Genomic DNA, 22,234 nt, shown 5'->3' on the forward strand with positions numbered 1-22,234 from the left:
TGACAATAGGATTGCAGGTGTTGGTTTCTAATCTAAACAGTGACAACACGCTTTGGTTTTTTTCTGAGCGGAGATCTGCTCTGAGCATCAGCTGCTGTTTTGTCACCTGTGACAGTAAGTGCACTTGTGAAGGAGCCTCTGTGCTAATGCTAACATATGGACAGGGAGCGTAAAATGGAGTCAAGGGACCAAGCTGTCAGTGTTATGAGGTGATGACCAGTGGACGCACACATTCACAGGATTTAGTGGACACAACCGTGAAGATGACAGCATCTACAGTGTTGTGCTTGTTCCATGTTTCCCTCCCCCCTTGTCTCCCCCACATTTCCTTTCCCTATCATTGTCCTGTCCATCATTTCTCCCACCATTCATTTTTGTTCACGGCTATTGCTAATGTCTCCCCCCTTAAGTGGGGTGCATGGCCTATCGCCATAGTAACAGACAGCCATGACAGGTGGAGATAGCAGGTAGTGCAGCGATGCATGTCTCCTCGTGGGACTGCAGAATGCCAGCACTGTAGAATGAGAATGAGCAGAGCGTGCACTCCTCCGCAAAGAAAGTGCATTGGATTCATTGGTGCTAATCATACGAGGGATCTGTGGCTTATTTGCATTCAGCCGAGACAGCGGAGCCACGGGACTGAAGGGAAATGATACATATAAACATGTGTGTTCCTTTATCATTGTCTGTGAGCAGCTCCCAGTCAGGAAACCTGAGTCTGCGTCACGTCAATGATTAACCGCAAATCTACACTAACAAGTTACTGCCCTCGAATTGTTCTACCAGGAGTAATTGAATTTGGTCATTAGCCTTGAAGATGGCAAGCGATCATTGCAGATCTCAAACACAGAGAGCACAGTGTGTCAGCAGCTAATTCACGTGTAGTTTCACCCACATCCATGCACAGGCACCGCGTTGGACACCACACACTCACTGCAACCCTCCATGAAGGACTGCTTCTACTGTACATTACACTGATGTAGTGAATGAACACATGGGCGAGTGCAACTCAATACACGGAGCAACTTCTGATCCTTCTAGGAAGTTGTCCAAGTGTTTCAGACAAGACGATAGTAAAGGGGAGGAGCATAGATGCCTGTTAATGGGATGACTGCTCACCTCCTGGTTTAGAGAGCAGACACACAAACCACACACTGCCAAAATGAACAATAAGACTCACCATCAGCATGCACACGGCTGATTCGGGGATGAGCTGGACAGCCATGATGGGATCCTCCTATAGGTTCTTGGATCAAATGAATGTCGCCAATTTCCTGCTGGGACTGTTTCTTGTCCTCCGTGCTCTAATTCGGTGTGTCCGCTCACCGGTCCTCAGCCTCCGCCTCCTCAACGCGCCGCAGACAGCCTCTGCTTTCTAATTGTAATGCCACAGTCTCAGGAGAGTCTGCGACTCCCCAGCCTCCCTGCGTCTCCTCAGTCTGGGCGAAAAAGCAATTTTTCTCCAGTTCTTTGATCTGGGGGCAGAACAGACCCCCCCTCCACACCCACACGCACTCTCCTCCTTTCACTTTTAAAACACTCCCTGCAGACCCCACACCCACCTCCTCCAAACCCCAGTGACTGGAGCACCTCTTGCTAAATGCTCCCCTCCCTCCGCCGTTGCCTTCTGCCTCCGTGTTTCAGTCTGCTCCTGTTACACGGCGCATCCACCCTTACATGCGGGCTCCCAGGCAGTCGGCTTTCTCCTCAGGTTTTCCTGTCGCTCCTCCAGAGGATGTAACCTGCATCAAGTGATGCTCCACAGTCTACCGCACTCACCTCACCTCACCGCTCTCCTTTAGCCCAGTTCCCTCCCTCATGTATCATCAACATGAGACGAGGGCAGAACGGGAGCGGACTGTAATGGATAGTTTCAGAAGATGAGGCATAGGCAGCCGGAGGGGGAGCGATGTAGCGTACAGAGAGCATCCGCCGGTGAGAGCGCTCCACGCTGCGCTGGGTGTAAATGGAGGTGGGAGGAGAAGAGGGAGGGGAGAGAGCATTGGAAATGCAGCGAGGGAGAGCAGACCGCGCCTATCGATGTCGACTCAAATAGCAAGGCAGCATGGAATCTGAGTAAATACACCTCTTCCAGCCAATGAAAGGGACGTGCATGCTTCATAATGCACAGAAGGTTTGGATGCTTGGTAGATGTCATGTGTATATTCATGTCTCTGTCTTTCAGAGCATGCGCCATTATTAATTTAGACAAAACACCGTAGATTAGCGTTAGTTATGTGCATGAAATAAAAATCTCAGAAATGCGTGATGAGGGCTATTTGACTAAGAGATGTACCAGCTCACTTTTGGTGATGGGCATGTGATGCATTAATGTAAATATGTCTATTACACTGTGTGCATTTGTATCTAAACATTACATAGTGGTGTATTTGTATGTAGTTGTGTGTATGTGTGTTGTTGTATTTAAAACAATCAAGCATGATTATTTTGTTTGTTTAATGTTTTATTATAATATCAGAAAGAAATCTAAGAACATCTAAAATATCATTATCAATATATCATCATTTCAGTAAAAATATGTTAAATTCCTCCAATTGCTTAATAAGAGGTAATGTGTTAATGTGTTTAACCAGCTGTCTTTTTAGTGGGTTAGGAACTTGTGGTTGTTGCCTGATACTACTACAGAACAGAGAAAAAAGTAAGTAATGATTACTGGTTATTTCTGCATTATTTAGTCTTTTTACCTCTCACAACTGAAAAGAGCGAATACTGTTTTTCATATACAAACAGGAAGTGTGACCTACATTACTGACTATATGCTGTACCCTGTGCCCAAAGCTCACTGCAGCTAACTCCTCCCCTTTCCACTTCAGGAAACTGAAGTCTCGTTTGGTCGCGGCTGTGGTTTGAATTATTTCAAACTCTGAAACCTGCATCTTGACATCCCACGGGGAGCTACTCGGTGAGTTTTAACTAAAATGACGACCAGACACAAGGGAAATGCAGAAAATGTAGAACAGCGACAGGAAAATATGCTGATGTCAGTGTGAAAGCAAGTTTGAAGTAGCCACAGTTTCCAAACCTGTTAAGGAGCTGTTTATTAGTTGTTTTTTTTAGATGGTTCTAGATGTGAGGTCCAGATTTGCTTGGTCTCAGCAGGAGATGGCCCGGCAGAGCCGTGTCACTGTGTGTGTTGGTGCTGAAAGCCTGGAGGAACCGTGGGAGCGAGTTGGCTCTGGGGGATTCGGTTGTGTCTACAAAGCCAGGCACAAAGAGTGGAGGATCGATGTGGCCATCAAGCTGCTAGATTGTGATTTTGGGTACATTTATGAATATCTGATCATTTCCTGAAGAAAGTTTCAAACTAGTTCATGCATATTTATATGCTAAGTAGTAGTAAAGCACTGTTTGCTTTTACTTTCTCTCACTGTTTTCAGTTTATGGGAAGAGGCTAATAATTTGGATTTGGCTTCCTGTGAATTTGTTCTGAGGGTTTACGGACTTTTTCAAGGCCGTCCCCCGATAAGAGGAATACCTGAAAAGCAGGGAATAGTCATGGAGTTCATGCGCAGAGGATCTGTTGAAAGCCTGCAGAAGGACCTGCGTGGCCCTCCACCATGGCCCCTGGCCTTCCGTTTGGCCCACGAAGTGGCTCTAGGCCTAAACTTCCTCCATTCAAAAAACCTTGTGCACAGTGATCTGAAACCAAGCAACGTCCTGCTGAACGACGACTTCCATGCCAAGGTGAAGAGTCATTAATCTAATCTGAGGGCATTACATGTAATTCAAGGCTGGTGGGTCTGTTCTTAATGGTCTGTCTCGTGTTTGGCAGTAGCTTGCAGATTTCGGCCTCTCCAGAGTTTCCGCCAGTGTTCTGAACAACAACGGAGAATCAACAGGACAGTCCGGAGGCACTTTCAAGTACATGCCTCCAGAGGCTTTCGAACTATCCTATAATTTTGTCCGTTCGTTCGACATATACAGGTACTGTAAATATTCAGATTCATGTTGGAAAGAAGGAATAAAGTTCAACAACATAAACAGTAGATGTGTCTTAATCAGCTATGGCATCTTTCTCTGGTCGGTTCTTACTGGTAAAGAGCCCTACGAGGGTACGTGGAACCTTATTGTCAGTTTTTGGTGTTGTTCAGTACATAGTAAACTGACGCATGTCTCCATTGCACCACATGCGCAGTGGCACATAATTACAGTCATGTGGCTCTGAGGATAAATGACGGCGACAGACCTCCCCTGACTGCCATCGACCAGAGTGGGCCGAATGATTTAGGAAAGCTGGCTGAGCTCATGACGAAGTGCTGGGTTAAGGAACCCACCCAAAGGCCGAGCTTCAGAGGTTTGCATTCGTTGACAAAATTAGCAATAATTATGTGCACGCAGGACATCTCCAGTAAAATTTTGTTTCAGAATGCCTCAATGTCACTGAAGATGTGTTCTTAATGCACGAGAGTGGAATTCCAGATGCCATCAGTGATGTCTTGACAAGACTGGTACGACTTTTGACAGACGTCTTCATGCTGATCATTTTGTTCTGCTCAATGTTTGAATATGATATTAAAACATCACATACTCCTCTCTGTTCTAGAAGACACCAGGTGTTTCTCCTCTGACTTCAGGTAGAGTCACTGTTGTGGCTGTTTCATTCATTCATTGTGTGTTTTTCACAATAAAACATGTCTCAGATGTTGGTTTTTGTTTTATGTTTTTTTTTTTCAGAAGAGCCAAGCTCAAATAACACTGTATATCTATTGACACCTGAAAATTCAGAAACAAAACAGGTACGAGAAACACACTTTTATTCTGACATGATCAGACATTACATCATACACACTTCATAATACATGTACAAGCATTATTAGAAGAACACAGTGGAGACACAGCTTTTTATTTATGCCAGCAGAATCTGGTCAGAAGAATGAGTGATGCAGATAAAGGTGAGTATTATTATCAGTATAGAGCAAAGATAAACCAGTGTTATTTGTCACTGCATTTTATGTAGGTACATTTCAGGGTTCTATTGTGGTCAGTGGTCTGTTGTTTTTTTTGTGTTTTGAAACAGCAAAATTTGTTGATGGCAAAATGGCAGAGTTGGTTCAACGTGTTCCTGAGGTAACGGCCATAGTTGACCAGCTTGGAACCATGGTTCACAGTGAAACCTACTCAGTGATTGAAAGTAAAGCGACAAGCCAGGATAAAATGAGGACGCTGTATCGAAGGACACTGCACTCAGGAGGGGTAAAGGTCAAAGCAGCGTTCTACGACATCCTTATAAAAGATTACCCTGATCTAGTGACGAGTCTGGGTAAGAGCTGCTGCTAATGTAGGGCTAAAACTGTCCAGCATCAAGTTGTTCAAGATTCACTTTCACTTTCTTTTTCCTCAGGTGGAGAGCTTTGATATCAGCGTAGCCCTCTTGCTACTTCTTCTTGCTACTTATTTGTCTATGTACAATGAACAGGATTTTTTGTAATAAACACGTTTCATGCAACAGGGGAATTCTCTCTCCTCATCACTTCCTGTTTCAGTTCATAAAGGGATGTGTTCTCAATAAAGGCCTGTGATTTATCATGTTTTTTATTGTCAGTAGCATAAAAATAAAAGTGGCTCAGCTTGTTTCTTTCAGATGTGAGAGCGAAGTAAAGAGAATGTGAAAGATAGAGGTGGAGGGTAGAGGTGGTTGGTTTAGGAGGCTGTTCTCCTGCAATCCACCAGTACAGTAACTGTCACACGCAGTGAGTTACTTCCTGTCTGAGTTTAATATAGTAGTACTTTTTTTCAAACAACCTAAGCAGACTTCTGGGATTTTACACTCCTTTGTCTGAGTGCACAGTACAAGGAGTCTGTTAGAGAGGCGGTGCTGCCCTGTGGAGCTCATAGCCCTGTATTTGGTGATGGGGAGCGGTACAGTACTACGCGAATCCAAGCGGGATATGAACCAGAGAGGTCAGTGTCAAACCCACACTTGTGTCGGGTCATGACTGAATCCCTCTGTGATTCACTGAAATGGAGCCTTTTGATTGATTCTGCAGCAGTTGTCACTTTCTAGTAAGGTCCAGATTTGCTTGCTCTCAGCAGGAGATGGCACTGCAGAGCCGTGTCACTGAGTGTGGCGGTGCTGAAAGCCTGGAGGAAACACTGCGCTAGGGTGGGGGTGGGCAAACCTGGTCCTCGAGGGCCACTGTCCTATGGTTTTCCAACTCTCCCTGCCATCAGTTACTGCTGATTACCTCGACCAGGTGTGTTCAGTCAGTTGAAAAAGCTAACTGACACAGCTGGTCAAGACATCATAGGGAACAAGAGCTAGTTGGTACTGGGGGTTTCCATTGCTTCAGTTCATGTGGAGAGAATCTGCTGAAAGCCTGTAAAAGGATCTGCAGGACTTTTGTATTCAACGCTGATCGTTTTGTTTTGCCCAATGTTTGAATATGACATTAAACCAAAAAATACTCCTCCATGTTGTAGAGGGCACCAGGTGTTTCTCCAGGTAGAGTAACTCCTGTGGGTGAGTCAATTATTCATTCATGTGTGTTTTTCACAATAAAATAGAATTTCTCAGAAACAGGTACAAGAAGCACTGTTTTTTTTGTTCATGTCTCACATCTGTTTACCTCAAGGCCTGTGGTTCATCAGGTTTAATTATAAATCAATAAAAATGAGTGTCTCACCTTGTTTCTTTTCGTATGGGAGAGGGAGGTGAAGTCAATGAGAGTGGTAGAGGTGGGGGGTAGAGGCAGTGGGTTGGTGAAGAGGCTTTCCTCCTGCAATCCCCCAGTAACTCAAGCAGTCGGCCAGTTACCTGATGGGCTTGACTTACTTCCTGTCTCACTTTACTATACTAGTCGCACCATTTCTAACCATCTGAACAGAGTAAAACAATAAAACAGACCTTCTAGGATTTGACCACCATCACCTTGAGGTCTGCAGAAGCCCCCCCCCCCCCCACCTCAGTAATCCTCCATGTTCATCAGGTGTCATCCTGACCCATCCTCCTCCTCTTCCCCAGTGCTACTCCCTCGCTCCACCCTCCACGCCCACCTCACTCCACCCCATCCTGTACTAATGCTCCCAATCCTCTTTGTGGGAGAATGACGTCTGCTACTGTCAGAAACAGAGTTAAGCTCAGCGGGCGCCGGGAGAATGGAGTGGAGGGGAGCTCCTAGCCGTGGGGACGGCCGAGCAGCGCCGCGGCCTGGGCCTCCAGGGAAACAAGACTCTGCTGTTTAAACGACGCTTGGCTTTCCATCCCTACGGCTGGGGGAACATGCAAAGGATTGAACCTTTGGAACAGGTACAACAATGTTCATCAGGTCAGCTGAAACCTCTGCCACTGTTAGAAGTCGTTCCAACTAGAATATAACCCTTCTCTCCTTGGTGTGTGTCCATAGGGAGCCTCTGGGCTCCTGCTTATTTGAAGTGTGATTTTGTCTCAGTGCACAATACAAGTTGGAGTCTGTGTGAGAGGTGGAGCTGCACCGTGGAGGTCATAGCCCTGGATTTCCCAGAGATGGAGGGTCATGGCTATGACCGGTTTGGTGATGGGGAAAGGGACAATTACCAGATCGACTACCGGAGGATCGTAGGTGACATGGAGCCTTCGTGGCCTCGAAGCTCAAACAGAGATGGGGAGCAGCCTCACCCCTATGGGACACACGCTCACCCGCTTCCACATGGACACGGCCATGAGACTGCAGCCCAGCGGTACAGCGCCACGCGAATCCAGGCGGGATATGAACCAGAGAGGTCAGTGTCCCATCCACACGTGTGTCGGGTCATGACTGAATCCCTCGGTGATTCACTGAAATGGAGCCTTTTGACTGATTCTGCAGCAGTTGTCACTTTCTAGTAACTCACTTGTGCGAGCCCATTTACCAGCTACCTGGGCAGCCAACCAAATCCTCTTACCCACTGCCGTCATAGGTATATAGAAGGACTTTCCATTCACAGCGATGGACTACTTTAATTACCATTTCCTGTCCTGGCTCCAACATTTGTAATAGGATCTGTCCTCAGCATGTTTGTGGGAAACAAGGTTGAGAGAGAAACAAGCAGCACAACATGCACAACAGATAAATACCTCCTAGGAAAAATAAAGAGCTGGCTGAACCAATGCAACAGTAAACACTCACAATCAGTGGAAACAATGGAGAGACTTAGATAATCAAAAACTGCAACAAGCATTACTGTATGAACCTTTTATGCTCTTTTGTTGACAAACCTCATAACAAACCTGGTCCTGATCAGTTCAGCTTCATGACAGACTGTGTTTTTACATGGCAGCATGGCCGATTACCTGATCAGTGGAGGCACAGGTTATGTTCCAGAGGACGGGTTAACGGCGCAGCAGCTGTTTGCGATTGGCGACGGACTCACTTACAAGTAAGAAGCCCTGATAAAAACATTCAGTATAACGCAGGTTATGCAATGTATTTAATGCAATGTGTGGTAATATCACTGATGAAACAAACAGGGGATTATAATGAGAAGTGATACTTTCAAGAACGACGCTGAGCTGTACTGAAGACACTAAAAGCAGTGTGTGTGTGTGTGTGTGTGTGTGTGTGTGTGTGTGTGTGTGTGTGTGTGTGTGTGTGTGTGGGTGTGGGTGTGTGTATCAGTGGGTTACTGGGTGATGTTGAGTGTAGTTTTCCTAATGGAGGCTATATGGAGGATTTATCAGTGTGCAGAGGATAAATACAGCACATTTCACTGAGGCTGCAGATGATTTCGTTATCAGCTAAATTTAGAAAACCGCTGCTTTGTTTACGCCTCACATGCACCAGTAGCTCCAGCATATGATCCTCGTTGGCCATGACTGGAAATGTCTGTGTTGTGCTAATGATGTTGTGTTTCTCTTTTCACCTTCTTTCTAGTGACTTCTTGATTCTCCCCGGTTTCATAGACTTTACTTCAGATGAGGTGGTGAGTGTCATCACAAATATCAGCCCCATGTTCTGCTGTAACGCCACATCTTCATCTTCTTTGTATAAGTTCATTATCAAAGGGTGCTTGAACACAGGCTTGTTTAGGTGTCTTGCTTTGTTTTTGTCTTTGCAAGCTCTGCTGGGACATGAAATTAATTTCATGCCTAGGCCACAAGGGTTACTCCTGTATAGCAGGTGTTCAAAACAGGCACACACCAGTGTTCTCTAACACTGAGCTGGTGAACTCAGCAAATCAGCATCTGATGCACTCAACTGTCACAAGAAGACAAAAAAGAAACAGACTTTATCATTGGGCGCTGTTTGTATGAATGTGGCATAACGTTGTTTAACCTCTTGACATCAATAACACATCACAGCACAATATTCATGCTTGTGTTTCACAGTTATGTCTTCTATGATATTTCTTTCTTCCGATGCAACACGCTGTCAGGATCTAACCTCTGCACTGACGAGGAAGATAACCCTGAAGACGCCTCTTATTTCATCTCCAATGGACACAGTCACAGAGTCATCCATGGCTATCGCCATGGCAGTGAGTCCAAGCACAACACAGCCTCACATGCACCATGCTGGTTCCACTGAATGTTACTAAGCTACCCCTGTCTTTGATTGGCTGGTTTCAGCTGATGGGAGGGATCGGAATAATTCATCACAACTGCACGGCTGAATTCCAGGCAAACGAGGTGCGCAAAGTAAAGGTGAGATTCAATTCATTACAGAAAACATCTTGGCGAGGCTCCAACTTCCTCCACAGTTCTCTTTCAAAATAAGACTCTTCAAACATAGAAATGTCCTTGAAAACGCAACACTTTGTTTTTGTTCTTGACAGAAATTTGAGCAGGGTTTTATCACAGACCCAGTGGTGATGAGTCCCCGACACACAGTGGGGGACGTGTTTGAGGCCAAGATACACCATGGCTTTTCCGGGATCCCAGTCACAGAAACTGGCAAGATGGGTAGCAAGCTGGTTGGCATAGTGACCTCCAGAGACATCGACTTCCTGTCTGACAAGGACTATGACAGACCCCTGGAGGAGGTGAGCAAGAACATACATCATTAGTGTCATGGTAAACATGTAGGTGGTGCAGTATGGTGATGTATTTTCCAATAATTTAATTACTTTCACCTTCAGGCGATGACAAAAAGGGAAGATTTAGTTGTTGCACCAGCTGGCGTCACCCTAAAGGAGGCTAATGACATATTGCAGCGTAGCAAGAAAGGTGAAACTTGAGTTGTTGCACCAATGTGCAGTCAACAATCAAAACTCATGTACAGTAATGTGCACCTTTTAATTTTTCCACTCATTGCCCTCTTCCTGCAGGTAAGCTCCCCATAGTCAATGAAAACGATGAGCTGGTCGCCATTATTGCTAGAACTGATTTAAAGAAGAACAGAGATTATCCTTTGGCTTCCAAGGACTCCCGCAAGCAGCTTCTGTGTGGAGCTGCCATCGGCACCAGGGATGATGACAAATACAGACTGGACCTCCTAATGCAGGCGGGGGTGGATGTGGTCGTCCTGGTAGGTTTAACGTCACTTGACTAATTAGATTGTGTCATGATCAGTATAATTATTTTAGTGTTTTTTTATGATGATACTATTAAATGGAACTTTTATTTGCAGGACTCCTCCCAGGGGAACTCAGTCTACCAAATCAACATGATACACTACATCAAACAGAAATATCCTGAACTTCAGGTCATTGGAGGAAATGGTGAGCTCATCATGCTTTTCTTTTCAATCTTCCATCTGCATCAGCGCTGCCAAAGATCCCTCAAATCAAGATGATCCTTTACTGTGCCTCTGTCTCCCTCTAGTGGTAACTGCTGCTCAGGCAAAAAACCTCATAGATGCTGGCGTGGATGCCCTGCGGGTGGGCATGGGATGTGGTTCTATCTGTATAACCCAAGAAGGTGAGACACTGTGCAGTACAACTACTTCCAGTTTCTAACAAATGCAACAAAGATTTGTTTTGCATCAGCAAAGCAAAAAGAACTAAAGCAAAATTATTAGTTTAGTGATTTTCTATTTGAAATACACTAAGGAACATGAACATGAACTCATATATTTTAGTAATGGCATGTGGGCGGCCCCAAGGCACAGCGGTGTACAAGGTTGCAGAGTATGCCCGCCGGTTTGGGGTCCCAGTAATCGCTGACGGAGGGATTCAGACGGTCGGGCATGTGGTGAAGGCTTTGGCCCTGGGAGCATCCACAGGTAGAACGTGCAGGAGTCATGTGGATCGGGGGGGGGGTAACCATTTCTTATTTCATAAACCTGTGATTTTGCTTATTTGACCCCTCTCAGTGATGATGGGATCGTTGCTCGCGGCAACCACGGAAGCACCAGGGGAATATTTCTTTTCTGACGGCGTGCGTCTGAAGAAGTACAGAGGAATGGGCTCCTTGGACGCAATGGAGAAAAACAACAGTCAGAAACGTTACTTCAGGTGGGACAGTGGGGCTGCAGAGGCTACAGAAGTCGCTGATGTTGTTATTGTGAGTGTAACACTGTATGGCTTTGTGTGTCTGTCCAGCGAGGGAGATAAGGTGAAGGTGGCCCAGGGTGTCTCAGGCTCAGTCCAAGATAAAGGCTCCATCCATAAGTTCGCTCCCTACCTCATCGCTGGCATCCAACATGGCTGTCAAGACATAGGAGCCAAGAGTTTGTGCATTTTACGGTATGTGTGAAATACTGCGTGTTTGCGTGTGCAATCAGGTTTGGCTGTGGAAGTTTGAGCTGTGTGTTTTCTGTGCCAGGTCCATGATGTACTCTGGAGAGCTGAAGTTTGAGAAGAGAACCATGTCTGCTCAGATGGAGGGAGGAGTCCACGGCCTCCACTCGTAAGTCTGACACTGGACCGCTTGGCCCCAGTGCCATGTCACTTCTCTCACGCTCCTTCCTCCTTTATTCTGTGTCTACATTCACTTTTAATTGATGCTTTTGCAAATAAGCTGTAATTGACACATTAAATATAGTTAGAAGCATCAGTTTGTCTTCTTCTTCTCTCCTTCTCTAAACCATGCCATCATAACAGATACTCTTTTGTGCCATGTAAGTGCGTGTCACAGCTTCATCTTTTTCTCTCATTTATTCAACTCCATTCAACAGCTGTAGCAGTGTGACAGCATCGCCTTCTAATAACCCACATGTTTCATTTCTAATTTTAGTCATGAGAGGTGACTTTACTGAGGCAGGGGGAAGAGGAAACATGCGCTCAGGACCTAACGTTCCAGCCCCGACAGCTGTGAGCAGATGTAGTGGGCACGTGTGACCATAAATGCTTTACACTTGAGTTTCTGATGAAATTCATGGTTCATAATACAAATTAATTACATTACAAATGAGTATTTGCGTATGTGTTGTGATCTCTGCTAAATTCAATTGAGACAATATATATCACTTTAGTAGATCAGTTTCATTTATTTATAAAAAAAGTGAACAAAATATTAATTATGAAGCTATTTTATTAGTCTTGAAACATACTTTCTGTCAGATCATGGTTATGAGATCTTATATTGCAGTACATTGCAAAACAAGTAAATGAATTTACTTGTACACAACGTTAACAAAATCATTTGTAATTTTTTTTCTGTACAGCTTCACCATCATGTGTAGTAAATCTCCAAACTGACATATAATGTAAATAGTGCTGTGTGAATAAAGATCATCAAAGATTGACATATGTCACATTTTTTCGCCTTTTTTGTCAGGGATAAGAAACAAAGCAGTTAATATTCTTGACCTTTGTAGAGATAACCTTCTACATTACCACTAGAGGGCAGTGCAGTAAAGATTCACTCATTTCCACATTTAACTCTCAGTAACGTGTAACCATGAGTTCTAACCTTGGCAAATCAACAAAAAACTGTCACCATTAACCTCACACTGGATGAGGAAAAAGCTTCCATAAACATCACTAAGCACGTTGGCCAAGCAGGAAATGTTAACTCATGCTGTGTGTATAAAAGTACCAGGTATATTACATAACACTGAAACAACACACACACACACACACACACACACACACACACACACACACACACACACACACACACACACACACACACACACACACTCTGTGGGAAACGCATTGCAGGTCAAAGTCTTTGTTCCCATGTTTCCAAATCTGTTTACTGCTTAGCTGCAGGCTAGCAAATTATTAAGGTATTTAGACAAAAATTAAAAAATATTAACCTCCTAATAACAGTTTAATTCTGCAGCAATCATTCAGAATTCATAAATGTCAAAGAAGTTTGTACATACGATCAAAGTTATCATTTACCTGTATTTTAAAAGCATTTTCATAGTGACATGGCTAAAAACAGATGAAGCCTCAGGTCTTAAATCCTATTATAACTCGATCGTATCACTGCAAACGCTCAGGGCATCAATTTGTCTACAGACATTGACAAACTCTGCCTGCACAGCCAGATCCCACTCGAGCTGCTTGCTTTCACTCAGACGTTTAGTCCCTGCAAGTCGGCCCGATCCCTGGCTGTCTTGGGAAGCTAAACTCAGCGTTCGGTAACGCCTGTGGTACGAGAGGTGAGGGATCGCTCGAGGGAGACTGCTCTGAGCAAAGTTTTGCCCTCTGTTAGCCCAGGAATGCGACCGCAGCTTTGCTGTTTCCCTGGGATTGCTGCACAGACCCTGCGTTGACCCTGAAACACTTTCTTTCCAATCCCATTGCTCTGGAGACTTGCCGGGAGATGTCAAAGAGCCACGTGGCTGGGAAGGTCGCGAAGTGGAAAGGCCGTTCTCCTGATTCACGTCGCCACACGAAGATGCTCGGTAGAAGGGATTTTCCATAGAACCAGGACCATGGTTTGATGTATTTTGGTTTGGAGAGCTCAGAGATAGACTTGAAGAAGCGTTATACAGCCTTGGCAAACCAAATATGCTATGAGAGAATAAGGATTCACTGAACAGAGCTTGGTCAATGCTTCGGGACAGATTTATGGGAGATGGAGGGCGTAGGTCCACAGTGGAGTCAGTCTCTAGACCCAAGCTATCCAGTGATGATACCTGGGAATCTATTGTATTTTTAGCCTTGTGTGGTGGGCTTGGGGGTGTTGGTAGAGGAAGCACAGTAGTTCGATTCTGGCAGAGCACCCTATTTCCAGGAGGATCTAGCATTTGGCAAAGAGGAAGAGCCTCCAACTGTTCTTTGGTGATGACATCACAGACCACAAGCTTCTCCTGCTTACTCTGGGACCAGGAATCGTGAGAGGTGAGGACAGGAGAATCAGCACCTGCATGAGAGGGCAGGGTAAACCCTCGTGTAGGGGAACTGCAGGACAGGCGAGACCAGGATCCAGGCCGAGGACGAGTCTTTATAGGGGAGTAGTTGTGACAGAATATAGGGTGTGAGCCAATGAGGCACAGACCTAGACACACCCCAACCTCACAGATTCTGCAACCAACCTGATAGCCCCACCAAGGCCAAGGATGGAACCCATAGCCATCAACCCCACCGACACCAAGGGCATGCAGGATCCCATAAAGGTGTAGGCCTCCACAAGCCAACAAACACAACGCAGCTCCTACTCCAGCTCCAGCTGCTCTATCCCAGTCCTCCAGTTTGGCAAAGGGACAACTTTCAGAGCTCGTCACTTCAGGAGATCCTCCACTTTCAGCATTGTCACTCAACCTGTAGATGTGCTTAGTATTGATTTGTATTAGGCAGTAAAAAATGAGGTAGGAGCTCGAGAGAAAGATGGTGAGACATACAAACAAACCTTGAGGGAATAGGAGGATCATGATGGGTAGGCTTTGGAAGAGCTGGAGCAATCCAACACATCCCAAAGAGACTCCAAAATGCAACATGGATATGAATAGAAAAAGACAAGGTTTGGGTAATACAGAGAAGGAAGTGGAGATAGCAAGTGGAAGTGAGAGATGCATGCGCAAACGCAGAGTAAGAAGGAGGAAGGCCAGAGAGAAAGCTGAGATCAAACAGGGGAACGGCAGCTCGGAGAGCACGAGGGATTCTAGAGGCGGAAGACGCTCCTGGTGATTGTAAGCGTCATAAAGCAAACAGAACGCTTGGATTCCTGCAAACGCCAAGAGGAACAAGTGCAGCAGGGAGAAGTAGGGAATACCTGGAGGACAGCGCAGGGGCAGGCCCAATAGGCAGACCACCGAGATCAGACCAAATACACTGAAGATAGACCCCAAGCCATAGATGTGCGCCTCCCATGCAAACCCCCACGTGGCCAGTGCAGAGTTCCAATCTGAATACAGGGGGACAAAGAGAACGTGGCTGAGAGAGGAGTCACTGGGAGTCAGATCTGCCGCATCCGTGGGTGGCCAGGTCTGGTTCGCCGTTTTGCAGGGTGTGGTAGATGTGGCCATGTTAGCATCAGGCCACTTGCCACTGGTGTTTGAGACATGCAAGCCATTGCTGATGGAGTCGTCTGTAAAACAAGTTCAATATCACATAAGTAAAAGAGTGCAACAAAAGGGTAAGTTTGAATCATTAGCTGGAAAATGGAGCTGGTACATTACAATAAGGTGGTAAATATGCAAGGTTTTTTCCATTGGCATGTTAGCATTCTTTTGCTACCAACATGCTGGTACTAGCATTTAGCTAGCCTTTAGACTTAATATGATGCTTATTCTGTTTTGAATACTTAATTTAATTATTATAATTTAAATATACATTTTAATATGCTCCAGCTTTCTGTCAACAGGAGAGCACAGTGGAATGTGCTGTGTTTGAAGTTAATCCATAATAAAGCAGAGCAGGCTGGTAAACGTGGATCTCTAACTGGGTCACAGACAGAGCGGGAGCATGAACAAGTAGAGTGTGTTTCAGCGTAGGAAAGAGATGCGTTGATTAGCTTGTATTGACCTCATTGTTGCTCTCATTCTTGTGGCTATTATTAAGCGTGGTCAGTGGCAGTAGACTGTCTTTGATGTGGCATTTAACAGCAATGTGCTGATGTTGACCTTCATATCTGACTGATTGTGAGACTATTAATAATGTAAGTATGGACTGTGTATGTGCTCTGGCAGCTTCAGAGGGTGATTTTGTGTTTGGATTAAACCTAAAACCAATATATAAAAAATGGAGGACTCTTCAATGAAGAATTGGATGATTGAGTGAGATTAGAGAAAACAAAAGTTAGTTGAGTTTTAGAGAGAGTGAAAGCTTTCAGTTCTGCCAAAGGAAGGATGCATACCTTTTTCTGTCTCCATGGTGACAGCTCCATCTCCCGTCTCTGTCGCTGGGACAGTCCCCTCCTGCCTCGCTCCTGGTGAGCCTGCTGAAGGGCCTGGGGCCCATTCCCTCCTACCAGCGGCTACTGGTGGAGATGTGCTCCTCCTGGGCCAAAGTCCAACAAGCAGAGGTGACGTGGAGTTCTGGTTTGGACCATTTGAGGGAAGTGGGCCAGAGAGAAGAAAAGGTGAGGAGCTGTCACTTGACTCGTCCCAAGAGCCTGAAAAGAGCGGCTGCTTCTCCTCAGCCTGTGTGGAATACAGGACCGCTGGCTCATGCTTGGTCCTAGTTTGAGGTTCCCCAGCTGATGAAGACGCCAATGGTCGCGTCCTCTCCTTGGAGGCAACGTCTTCTAAATCACCATATTCACCGAGCACTCCTTGTCTGTCTACATCCTCAGATGATGACAAAGGCCAACCCAGACGCAGACGGAGCAAGTCAGCGCTCTGGGGTCCCGACGTGGAATTCTCAGCCGCTAAACCAGATCCGTGGGGGGTCCGTGAGGGCTGACTGAGGTGCTGCACCGCTGTGTCTGCGTCCAGCTGCTGCGTCTCCTCGACGTTTTTCCCAGTTAATGCCAATGCGTGAAGTGAGAGCGGCAAGGAGACGGGGAGAAGAAGATAAAGATTCCACAAAGATGCCATGGCGAGGCTCCGTAAACTCTGCTCTCCGAGTCACATGCTGCAGCTTTGGGAGGCTGTTGTCCAATCACATGCTTGACGGATCTTTAACCTCAGGTCTCGCACATCGTGTCTAAAATACCTGGAGAGAAATCACACGTGAGACACAATGAATACAGCAATAAACAGCCTGACTCTGCATAGTGGATGAGGACTATTCATTTGAATCCTAAACCATTCCTTTCACACACACTGTATAAAAAGTGCAGTGATTCATTCATCATCGCACACGGTGGTGCATGAATAGACGTAAATATGCCACTGCTCTGGTTCTTGTCGCTGCCCTGGTCCCGGCGCTCTTACCTCATCAATTCCCAACTCTGCTGCAGCCTCGTTAAACATATATGCCGCTCTGTGCTGCTGCATGCCTGCAGTCACTCTGTGCGTGGCGCTCCGTGTCCTTTCATACCCACCGAGCTGTGCCCCTCTTCTCTCCATCAGACAGCGGCGCATGGGACAGACCCCACCTCCTTTAAACAGCCCCCACTGTCCTACACTCTGCCGCCGCACCGATCTCACGTCCAGTTTGACTGTTTCCACCGCTCTTGTGCTGCGTCTGACTCATCAGCCACAGCACCGCATCGCGTCTAGTTGCATAGGAACCTTGCTGCTGTGTCTTGTTTAATAGCGAAGAGAGGAAAACGGAAGAGAATAAAATAGAGGTTCACAACCAGGCTGATGAGCCAACAGGCTGACTGTGTCCAAACTAACCACTGCTACAGATCAATACTTGCTATTGGCTGTAATTTACCACCGATGCGGTGCCCTTCTTCTTAAAGCAGCCACCGCATCAGCAGCTCAGCTGGAAACACATCGCAGCAGTAGATGAGGCAGAATTTTCCCCTGTAAAGAGCAGACATGCATATTGCATGACTGCGTGTGCATAAGCAGAGGAGCTACGGAATCTAACGCGTGCCTCTCGTCTTCTTGCAAATGATTGCATACCTATGGTTTTACGACATAGTGTTGTCGTGTCACTCACCTTTGTCATTATTGTCTGCTTAAAATTCAGATGCTTTTTGTCATCCGTTGGGGAAATCCAGTAGCCTCGTGCCCTAATTCAATTCCCAAAGATGGTTCTAAAATAGACAGCGATCCACATCCACATACCTTTGGATGCATTTAGAGTCACGCGATACATCCCTTCCTCTGTCTGGCTAACGTAAACGTGAAAGTCAACAAGAAACTGGATTTTTTCAAGGTAGGTTTGTTGTGGTGTGAGAATTCAGGGTGTTGGGCCACACACATATTTAGAACAAAACTCAAAGACAAGGCTGAATCTAGATGACACAGATATGTTGGCTGTGACAGCAGATGCCACGGCCAACAGCGGGGAGGCTGCCTGGCTCCTCTCACAGGATTCCACTTGCAGGACATGAAAGTGGATTTATATTCAAGGAAGCACAGGCCAAAGGACAGACATGTCTATAATTTTTAACCGTCACTCACTGGTGACAGTAGGAGCTACCAGGGGAGTGTGATTAACCCGCCGTCTGATGAGGACACAGGAAAGAAGCAACCGGGCCGGAACTAAAGTGACTGGAGATGGACAATGACAGGCCAAACACATGAGCTCAGCGAGGGAAATGGCCAAATCATTGCCGCCTCACACTTTCTATCCAAACTCATTGGGCCACCGGTTTCTGTTTAGATAAGTCATCCACTGACGAGGCTCAGTCGGCAGAGAATGGGTTCCAGCTGGGAGTGTGATTGTGAGGATAAGACACGAACACAAACCTGCACAACAAACACATGACAAGGTCGCAGTAAAGATGATTGGGTGGCTTTTGGCTTATCTTTTCTCCTCTGAGATTCAATGTCCAACAGTTTCATTTATTTGAAACATTTATTTCCAGATTTTGAATTTTTCCTAATGTATATGTTGTATATGTTTAAATTAAATATAATGAGTAACGTTATATTTGACTGCTCAAGTGCATTAAAGCAAAGCTAATATTTTCATATTTTGCTTCTAGAATAATATAATAGTAATAATGAAGGGTTTAATGCCTACATTTATTTTATGATACACGCATTAAAACGGCTGTATATTCCTTAAAATATATTTTGGGGGAAAAATACTTTGACTCGAGGTTAAGTTACCACTTAATTACTCCTAAAGTAAAAGAAGTACTAAAAAACAAAAGTGCTCTAAGTAATATTGGGCAAATTCGGGAGTGGGTTCCTTTAAACATACGCAAGTAGCCCCAAAGTTTGCGAATGTGAGTTAGTTGTTCGTTTTTTTCCGCGCATCGTACGTTGCGCAGTGTTTAGTGCTTGATGTGGCCGCGGGGGGGCAGCATTTCGCCTGCGATGCCGTTGACGCTCAGCCGAGGAAGAACGAGAGGCGGAAGCTGCGGGAGGAGGACAAATGGTTCTGTGCCAGTAGGACATTAATGATTGTAGGACAACTTTGTTCAAATGCGTAACCTCACATTGCAGCGTGGAGCATCTCTGACTCAAACGTAAACTCAGGTAACTAGCGACATACGCGTCAGGAAACAAGAGTTTTACGTTGGCAAACTTTGTAACGAAACGTACGTTGTTTACGTAGTCAATTTATCTACTTTCCTTAATCCGACATTGTATGGGATTATACTAATATATTACATTATTATATCATATAATAAGTGTAAAAAAGAGTCAAATTATGAGTGAGTGAGTGAGTGAGTGAGTGAGTGAGTGAGTGAGTGAGTGAGTTAGTTAGTTAGTTAGTTAGTTAGTGTCACATAACGCTCTGAAAAGCCACGAACGTAAACCACGCCACTGAATTAGCAACAAGCCATTCTAAAAGGATCACAATCACGAGAATTCCGTGTATTAATGTCATTAGCGCTCAACAATGCTCAGAATGACTGTAACGTTTGAGTGCTCTATGATAAGGGTTCATTGTGTGTAAACATACTGTTGCTTGGCTTGTTGTCTCAGGCTTCTTTTCCTTTTGTTTCCATTGGTTCCTTAGATTTGCTCCAGATCTTGGCAGTGGTTGATATGTTTCCCAGGATGGCTGTGAGCAGAGGCATTGCTGCTCATCACATCAGTAAGAATGTCACGTTATACACAAATGAACTGGTTTCTTCAGCCTCAAGACCCCAAACACCAACCTTTGGAGACCAAAAACCGCTCACGCTGATGTTGCCTTGGTTGGGCTCACGTCCCAAAAGCTTCACCAAATATTGTGAAATCTACTTCCACACCGGCTTTGATGTGCTTGTTGTGGAGAGCGAGGTAAGGACAATATGACGTTGACCTACAGATTGTTATTTTGTTTGTTTGTTATATAAATAAGGTAACTTCTCAGTTATTTGTAATATTATAATTACGATCATTATTAAACAGAATTATGCATGCACAATAAGTAAACACTTCCTTTAAACTTTCACCTTTTAAAGCATTTCCCATTCATTTGTTTAGTGAGAACTGTCAATATAAACTTAACTTTTAACGATAAGGTGTTCTGAACAACATAATTTTTTTTAACCCAGGGTACAGGGAAATTCTCGTTTTTTAGTTTGATGCGCATAGAAATGCAATTTAAAAACAAAAAGATGTCCTGTAAATTCACTAAATGTATAAAAAAATTGTTGTTTTTAAAGCTGAAACTAAAATGAAAATGAATTATTTATGGGAGTGTAAGCTTGCAACTTGAAGCGCAGGTCTCCTTTTAGCCTTCTGATTGTAAGTCTGTAGTAATAATAGATATGTTTCTCATTTAGCATTTATTTCTCTTTAATCTTATTGTCTCAGGTTTAAAGTGAGTGTTTGCTATTGGTATTCCATGACTCTTAATGTGTGTAACAGCTAAATAAAACAAGATGTATTTGGTTTGCTTTTGATTCTCAAAAGGTCAATCAGTTTCTGTGGCCTCGATGGGGTCTGGAACATGGAAAGAAGTTGCTGGAGCTGCTTGAGAGTGAACGCTTTGTGTCCCGGCCACTGCTCATCCATGCTTTTTCTATAGGAGGCTACACATTTGCTCAGCTGCTGATGCATGTGTCCCAGGACACACAGAAATATCAGCCGCTCACAGGGAGGATTATGGGTCAAGTCTATGATAGCTTGGTTGTGGGCTCCGTGGAAAATATGGCCATAGGTAAGTAAAGTATTTAGATCATTTATCACATTAACTCATTGTTAATATCTGTTATTGTCACCAATTGTTTTTGAACTCAAAGTCTTTAATTGGTCAGAAGCTAAAGAAGGATCTTCTCTTTTCTGCACAGGTCTAAGTAAGACTCTCTTTCCTCGTTGGGAAACACTGGTCAAACAAACAAGTCTTCTGTACTTCGGCTTGTTTAAGGAACAAACAGTGGATTACTTCAACAGAGCCATCCAAGTGTTTTGGGATACTCCCGTTACTGCTCCTGCACTGTTCTTCTACTGCGCCAACGACGCATTAAGTGATAGCCAAACCTTGGAGGAGTTGATGGATTACTGGCGAAAGAAGGGGTTGAACGTTACGTCGAAGAAGTGGCAGATTTCAACACATGCAGGTCACTTAAGGAAGTATCCACAAGAATATCTGAGCACCCTGGAACGTTTCCTCCACACAGTCCACATGACTCCGCTGAAGGCTAAAATATGACATGGTTACATGACAGCCTAAACATTTGCTAACTTACTTGTTAAACCTGTAGTGATAATTGGTGTAATACAGACCCTGCAGAGCTAATACAACAATAATAGGACAAAAGAATAATAGGATTTATATATCATAGATATATAAAACAATGAGCGAAAAACTGAATAGGTATGTATACGTATTATGGAGAAAATATATTATAACTACAAATGCAGGGGGTTGTACTCAGGGCACACAGAGGGATGCAGCTTTCTGTCTGGCAGCAGCAGGTATTTGAAGGTAATGCACAAATATCAGAGTATGAAGCATGGTTGTGACTCTTTTATTGATCTTATTAACAGGGAAAAAGTATTTTAGTATTACACTACTCATGAATGAACACATTATACCATTTAAATTACTACATGAATGTCTTTTAAAATTGTATAAAAGTCCTAAAGGGTGAAATTATTAGAAGGTTTTAAGTTTACATTTTTTTTCTTAGCAGCTTGCAGCACTATGTACTGTTTGAGGGTTTGTTAATGCCTATAAATAAGCTTGTCACTCTACAACTTTATTGTAGACAATATCCAAGCCTTGATTTGAATGTTTGTCTCGTATCTTATTTGCACAAATGACTTCATTCGATTTTTTTTGAGTGGTTACCATAGCAATAACATCAATGCAAGGATGTTTTTTTTTAATAATGCCTGTCTTTGTTATTGCACATCTGATAATCTCCAAGATGCCATGTGTTTCTACCTGTACTGTACTGCATTGTACTGTGCCAACACGAACTGTTCTGTTGCTGTATTCTCTAAATCTGTACTTGCTGCTGTGTGAAGTA

At 44.5% G+C, this 22,234-nt stretch overlaps 5 protein-coding genes across 14 annotated transcripts in view; 3 read left to right on the forward strand and 2 right to left on the reverse strand.

Moving 5' to 3' along the window:
• Window positions 1-1,549, reverse strand: part of frmd4a (FERM domain containing 4A) — a 76,449-nt gene extending 74,900 nt beyond the window's left edge. Inside the window, exon 1 of the mRNA XM_029153821.3 lies at window positions 1,181-1,549. Coding sequence (XP_029009654.1) covers window positions 1,181-1,225 — 45 coding nt within the window. The 5' untranslated portion in view covers window positions 1,226-1,549. The remainder of the gene's footprint in view (window positions 1-1,180) is intronic.
• Window positions 1,550-2,020: 471 nt separating this feature from the next.
• Window positions 2,021-5,471, forward strand: LOC114857396 (receptor-interacting serine/threonine-protein kinase 3-like). Of its 7 annotated transcripts, XM_055509432.1 has the most exons (13): window positions 2,029-2,659; window positions 2,835-2,923; window positions 3,079-3,281; window positions 3,399-3,705; window positions 3,797-3,945; window positions 4,024-4,073; window positions 4,157-4,315; window positions 4,387-4,469; window positions 4,565-4,595; window positions 4,696-4,757; window positions 4,877-4,913; window positions 5,039-5,281; window positions 5,363-5,471. In XM_055509432.1, exons 3-13 carry the CDS (start codon window positions 3,079-3,081, stop codon window positions 5,374-5,376), a joined length of 1,338 nt encoding a protein of 445 aa, XP_055365407.1. In that variant the 5' UTR covers window positions 2,029-2,659; window positions 2,835-2,923; the 3' UTR covers window positions 5,377-5,471. The 7 variants fall into 7 exon arrangements, with proteins under 7 accessions (XP_055365403.1, XP_055365401.1, XP_055365404.1 ...); XM_055509428.1 differs by having other exon boundaries at window positions 2,021-2,659; window positions 3,797-4,073; window positions 4,568-4,595; XM_055509426.1 differs by having other exon boundaries at window positions 2,025-2,659; window positions 3,797-4,073.
• Window positions 5,472-7,053: 1,582 nt separating this feature from the next.
• On the forward strand, window positions 7,054-12,326 carry impdh1a (IMP (inosine 5'-monophosphate) dehydrogenase 1a). Of its 2 annotated transcripts, XM_029153831.3 has the most exons (17): window positions 7,055-7,286; window positions 7,410-7,719; window positions 8,257-8,355; window positions 8,850-8,898; window positions 9,352-9,453; window positions 9,545-9,619; window positions 9,751-9,957; window positions 10,054-10,141; window positions 10,243-10,442; window positions 10,545-10,635; window positions 10,739-10,834; window positions 10,995-11,138; window positions 11,229-11,370; window positions 11,458-11,601; window positions 11,681-11,764; window positions 11,959-11,975; window positions 12,092-12,326. In XM_029153831.3, exons 1-17 carry the CDS (start codon window positions 7,241-7,243, stop codon window positions 12,193-12,195), a joined length of 1,998 nt encoding a protein of 665 aa, XP_029009664.1. In that variant the 5' UTR covers window positions 7,055-7,240; the 3' UTR covers window positions 12,196-12,326. The 2 variants fall into 2 exon arrangements, with proteins under 2 accessions (XP_055365679.1, XP_029009664.1); XM_055509704.1 differs by lacking the exon at window positions 11,959-11,975 and having other exon boundaries at window positions 7,054-7,286.
• Window positions 12,327-12,370: 44 nt separating this feature from the next.
• prrt4a (proline rich transmembrane protein 4a) lies at window positions 12,371-19,858 on the reverse strand. Of its 3 annotated transcripts, none has more exons than XM_029153827.3 (3): window positions 19,732-19,858; window positions 16,109-16,908; window positions 12,371-15,340 (listed from the first exon to the last, which is right to left on the reverse strand). In XM_029153827.3, exons 2-3 carry the CDS (start codon window positions 16,788-16,790, stop codon window positions 13,275-13,277), a joined length of 2,748 nt encoding a protein of 915 aa, XP_029009660.1. In that variant the 5' UTR covers window positions 16,791-16,908; window positions 19,732-19,858; the 3' UTR covers window positions 12,371-13,274. The 3 variants fall into 3 exon arrangements, with proteins under 3 accessions (XP_029009660.1, XP_029009661.1, XP_029009659.1); XM_029153828.3 differs by lacking the exon at window positions 19,732-19,858 and adding an exon at window positions 17,809-18,273; XM_029153826.3 differs by lacking the exon at window positions 19,732-19,858 and adding an exon at window positions 17,130-17,773.
• Window positions 19,818-22,168, forward strand: si:dkey-5i3.5 (uncharacterized protein LOC565091 homolog). The gene is made up of 3 exons (XM_029153840.3): window positions 19,818-20,054; window positions 20,673-20,919; window positions 21,050-22,168. The coding sequence occupies exons 1-3, from the start codon at window positions 19,818-19,820 to the stop codon at window positions 21,409-21,411; spliced, it is 846 nt and encodes a 281-aa protein (XP_029009673.1). The 3' UTR covers window positions 21,412-22,168.
• The last annotated feature ends 66 nt before the right edge of the window (window positions 22,169-22,234 follow it).

Source organism: Betta splendens, chromosome 6 (assembly GCF_900634795.4).
Source record: "Betta splendens chromosome 6, fBetSpl5.4, whole genome shotgun sequence".
In the NCBI taxonomy this organism is placed as follows: Eukaryota; Metazoa; Chordata; class Actinopteri; order Anabantiformes; family Osphronemidae; genus Betta; species Betta splendens.

Bases quoted from the DNA above. Each gene is read 5' to 3' on its own strand.
- si:dkey-5i3.5 (XM_029153840.3), top strand. From the start codon at position 19,818: ATGTTTCCCAGGATGGCTGTGAGCAGAGGCATTGCTGCTCATCACATC. The intron at 20,055-20,672 runs GTAAGGACAATA...GATTCTCAAAAG, and splicing joins TGCTTGTTGTGGAGAGCGAG to GTCAATCAGTTTCTGTGGCC. The intron at 20,920-21,049 runs GTAAGTAAAGTA...TTTTCTGCACAG, and splicing joins CGTGGAAAATATGGCCATAG to GTCTAAGTAAGACTCTCTTT.
- prrt4a (XM_029153827.3), bottom strand. From the start codon at position 16,790: ATGGCATCTTTGTGGAATCTTTATCTTCTTCTCCCCGTCTCCTTGCCG. The intron at 15,341-16,108 runs GTATGCATCCTT...CTTGTTTTACAG, and splicing joins CACCATGGAGACAGAAAAAG to ACGACTCCATCAGCAATGGC.
- LOC114857396 (XM_055509426.1), top strand. From the start codon at position 3,079: ATGGTTCTAGATGTGAGGTCCAGATTTGCTTGGTCTCAGCAGGAGATG. The intron at 4,758-4,876 runs GTACGAGAAACA...TATTTATGCCAG, and splicing joins AAAATTCAGAAACAAAACAG to CAGAATCTGGTCAGAAGAAT. The intron at 4,914-5,038 runs GTGAGTATTATT...GTTTTGAAACAG, and splicing joins AATGAGTGATGCAGATAAAG to CAAAATTTGTTGATGGCAAA.
- impdh1a (XM_029153831.3), top strand. From the start codon at position 7,241: ATGCAAAGGATTGAACCTTTGGAACAGGTACAACAATGTTCATCAG. The intron at 8,356-8,849 runs GTAAGAAGCCCT...CCTTCTTTCTAG, and splicing joins GGCGACGGACTCACTTACAA to TGACTTCTTGATTCTCCCCG. The intron at 9,958-10,053 runs GTGAGCAAGAAC...TTTCACCTTCAG, and splicing joins ATGACAGACCCCTGGAGGAG to GCGATGACAAAAAGGGAAGA.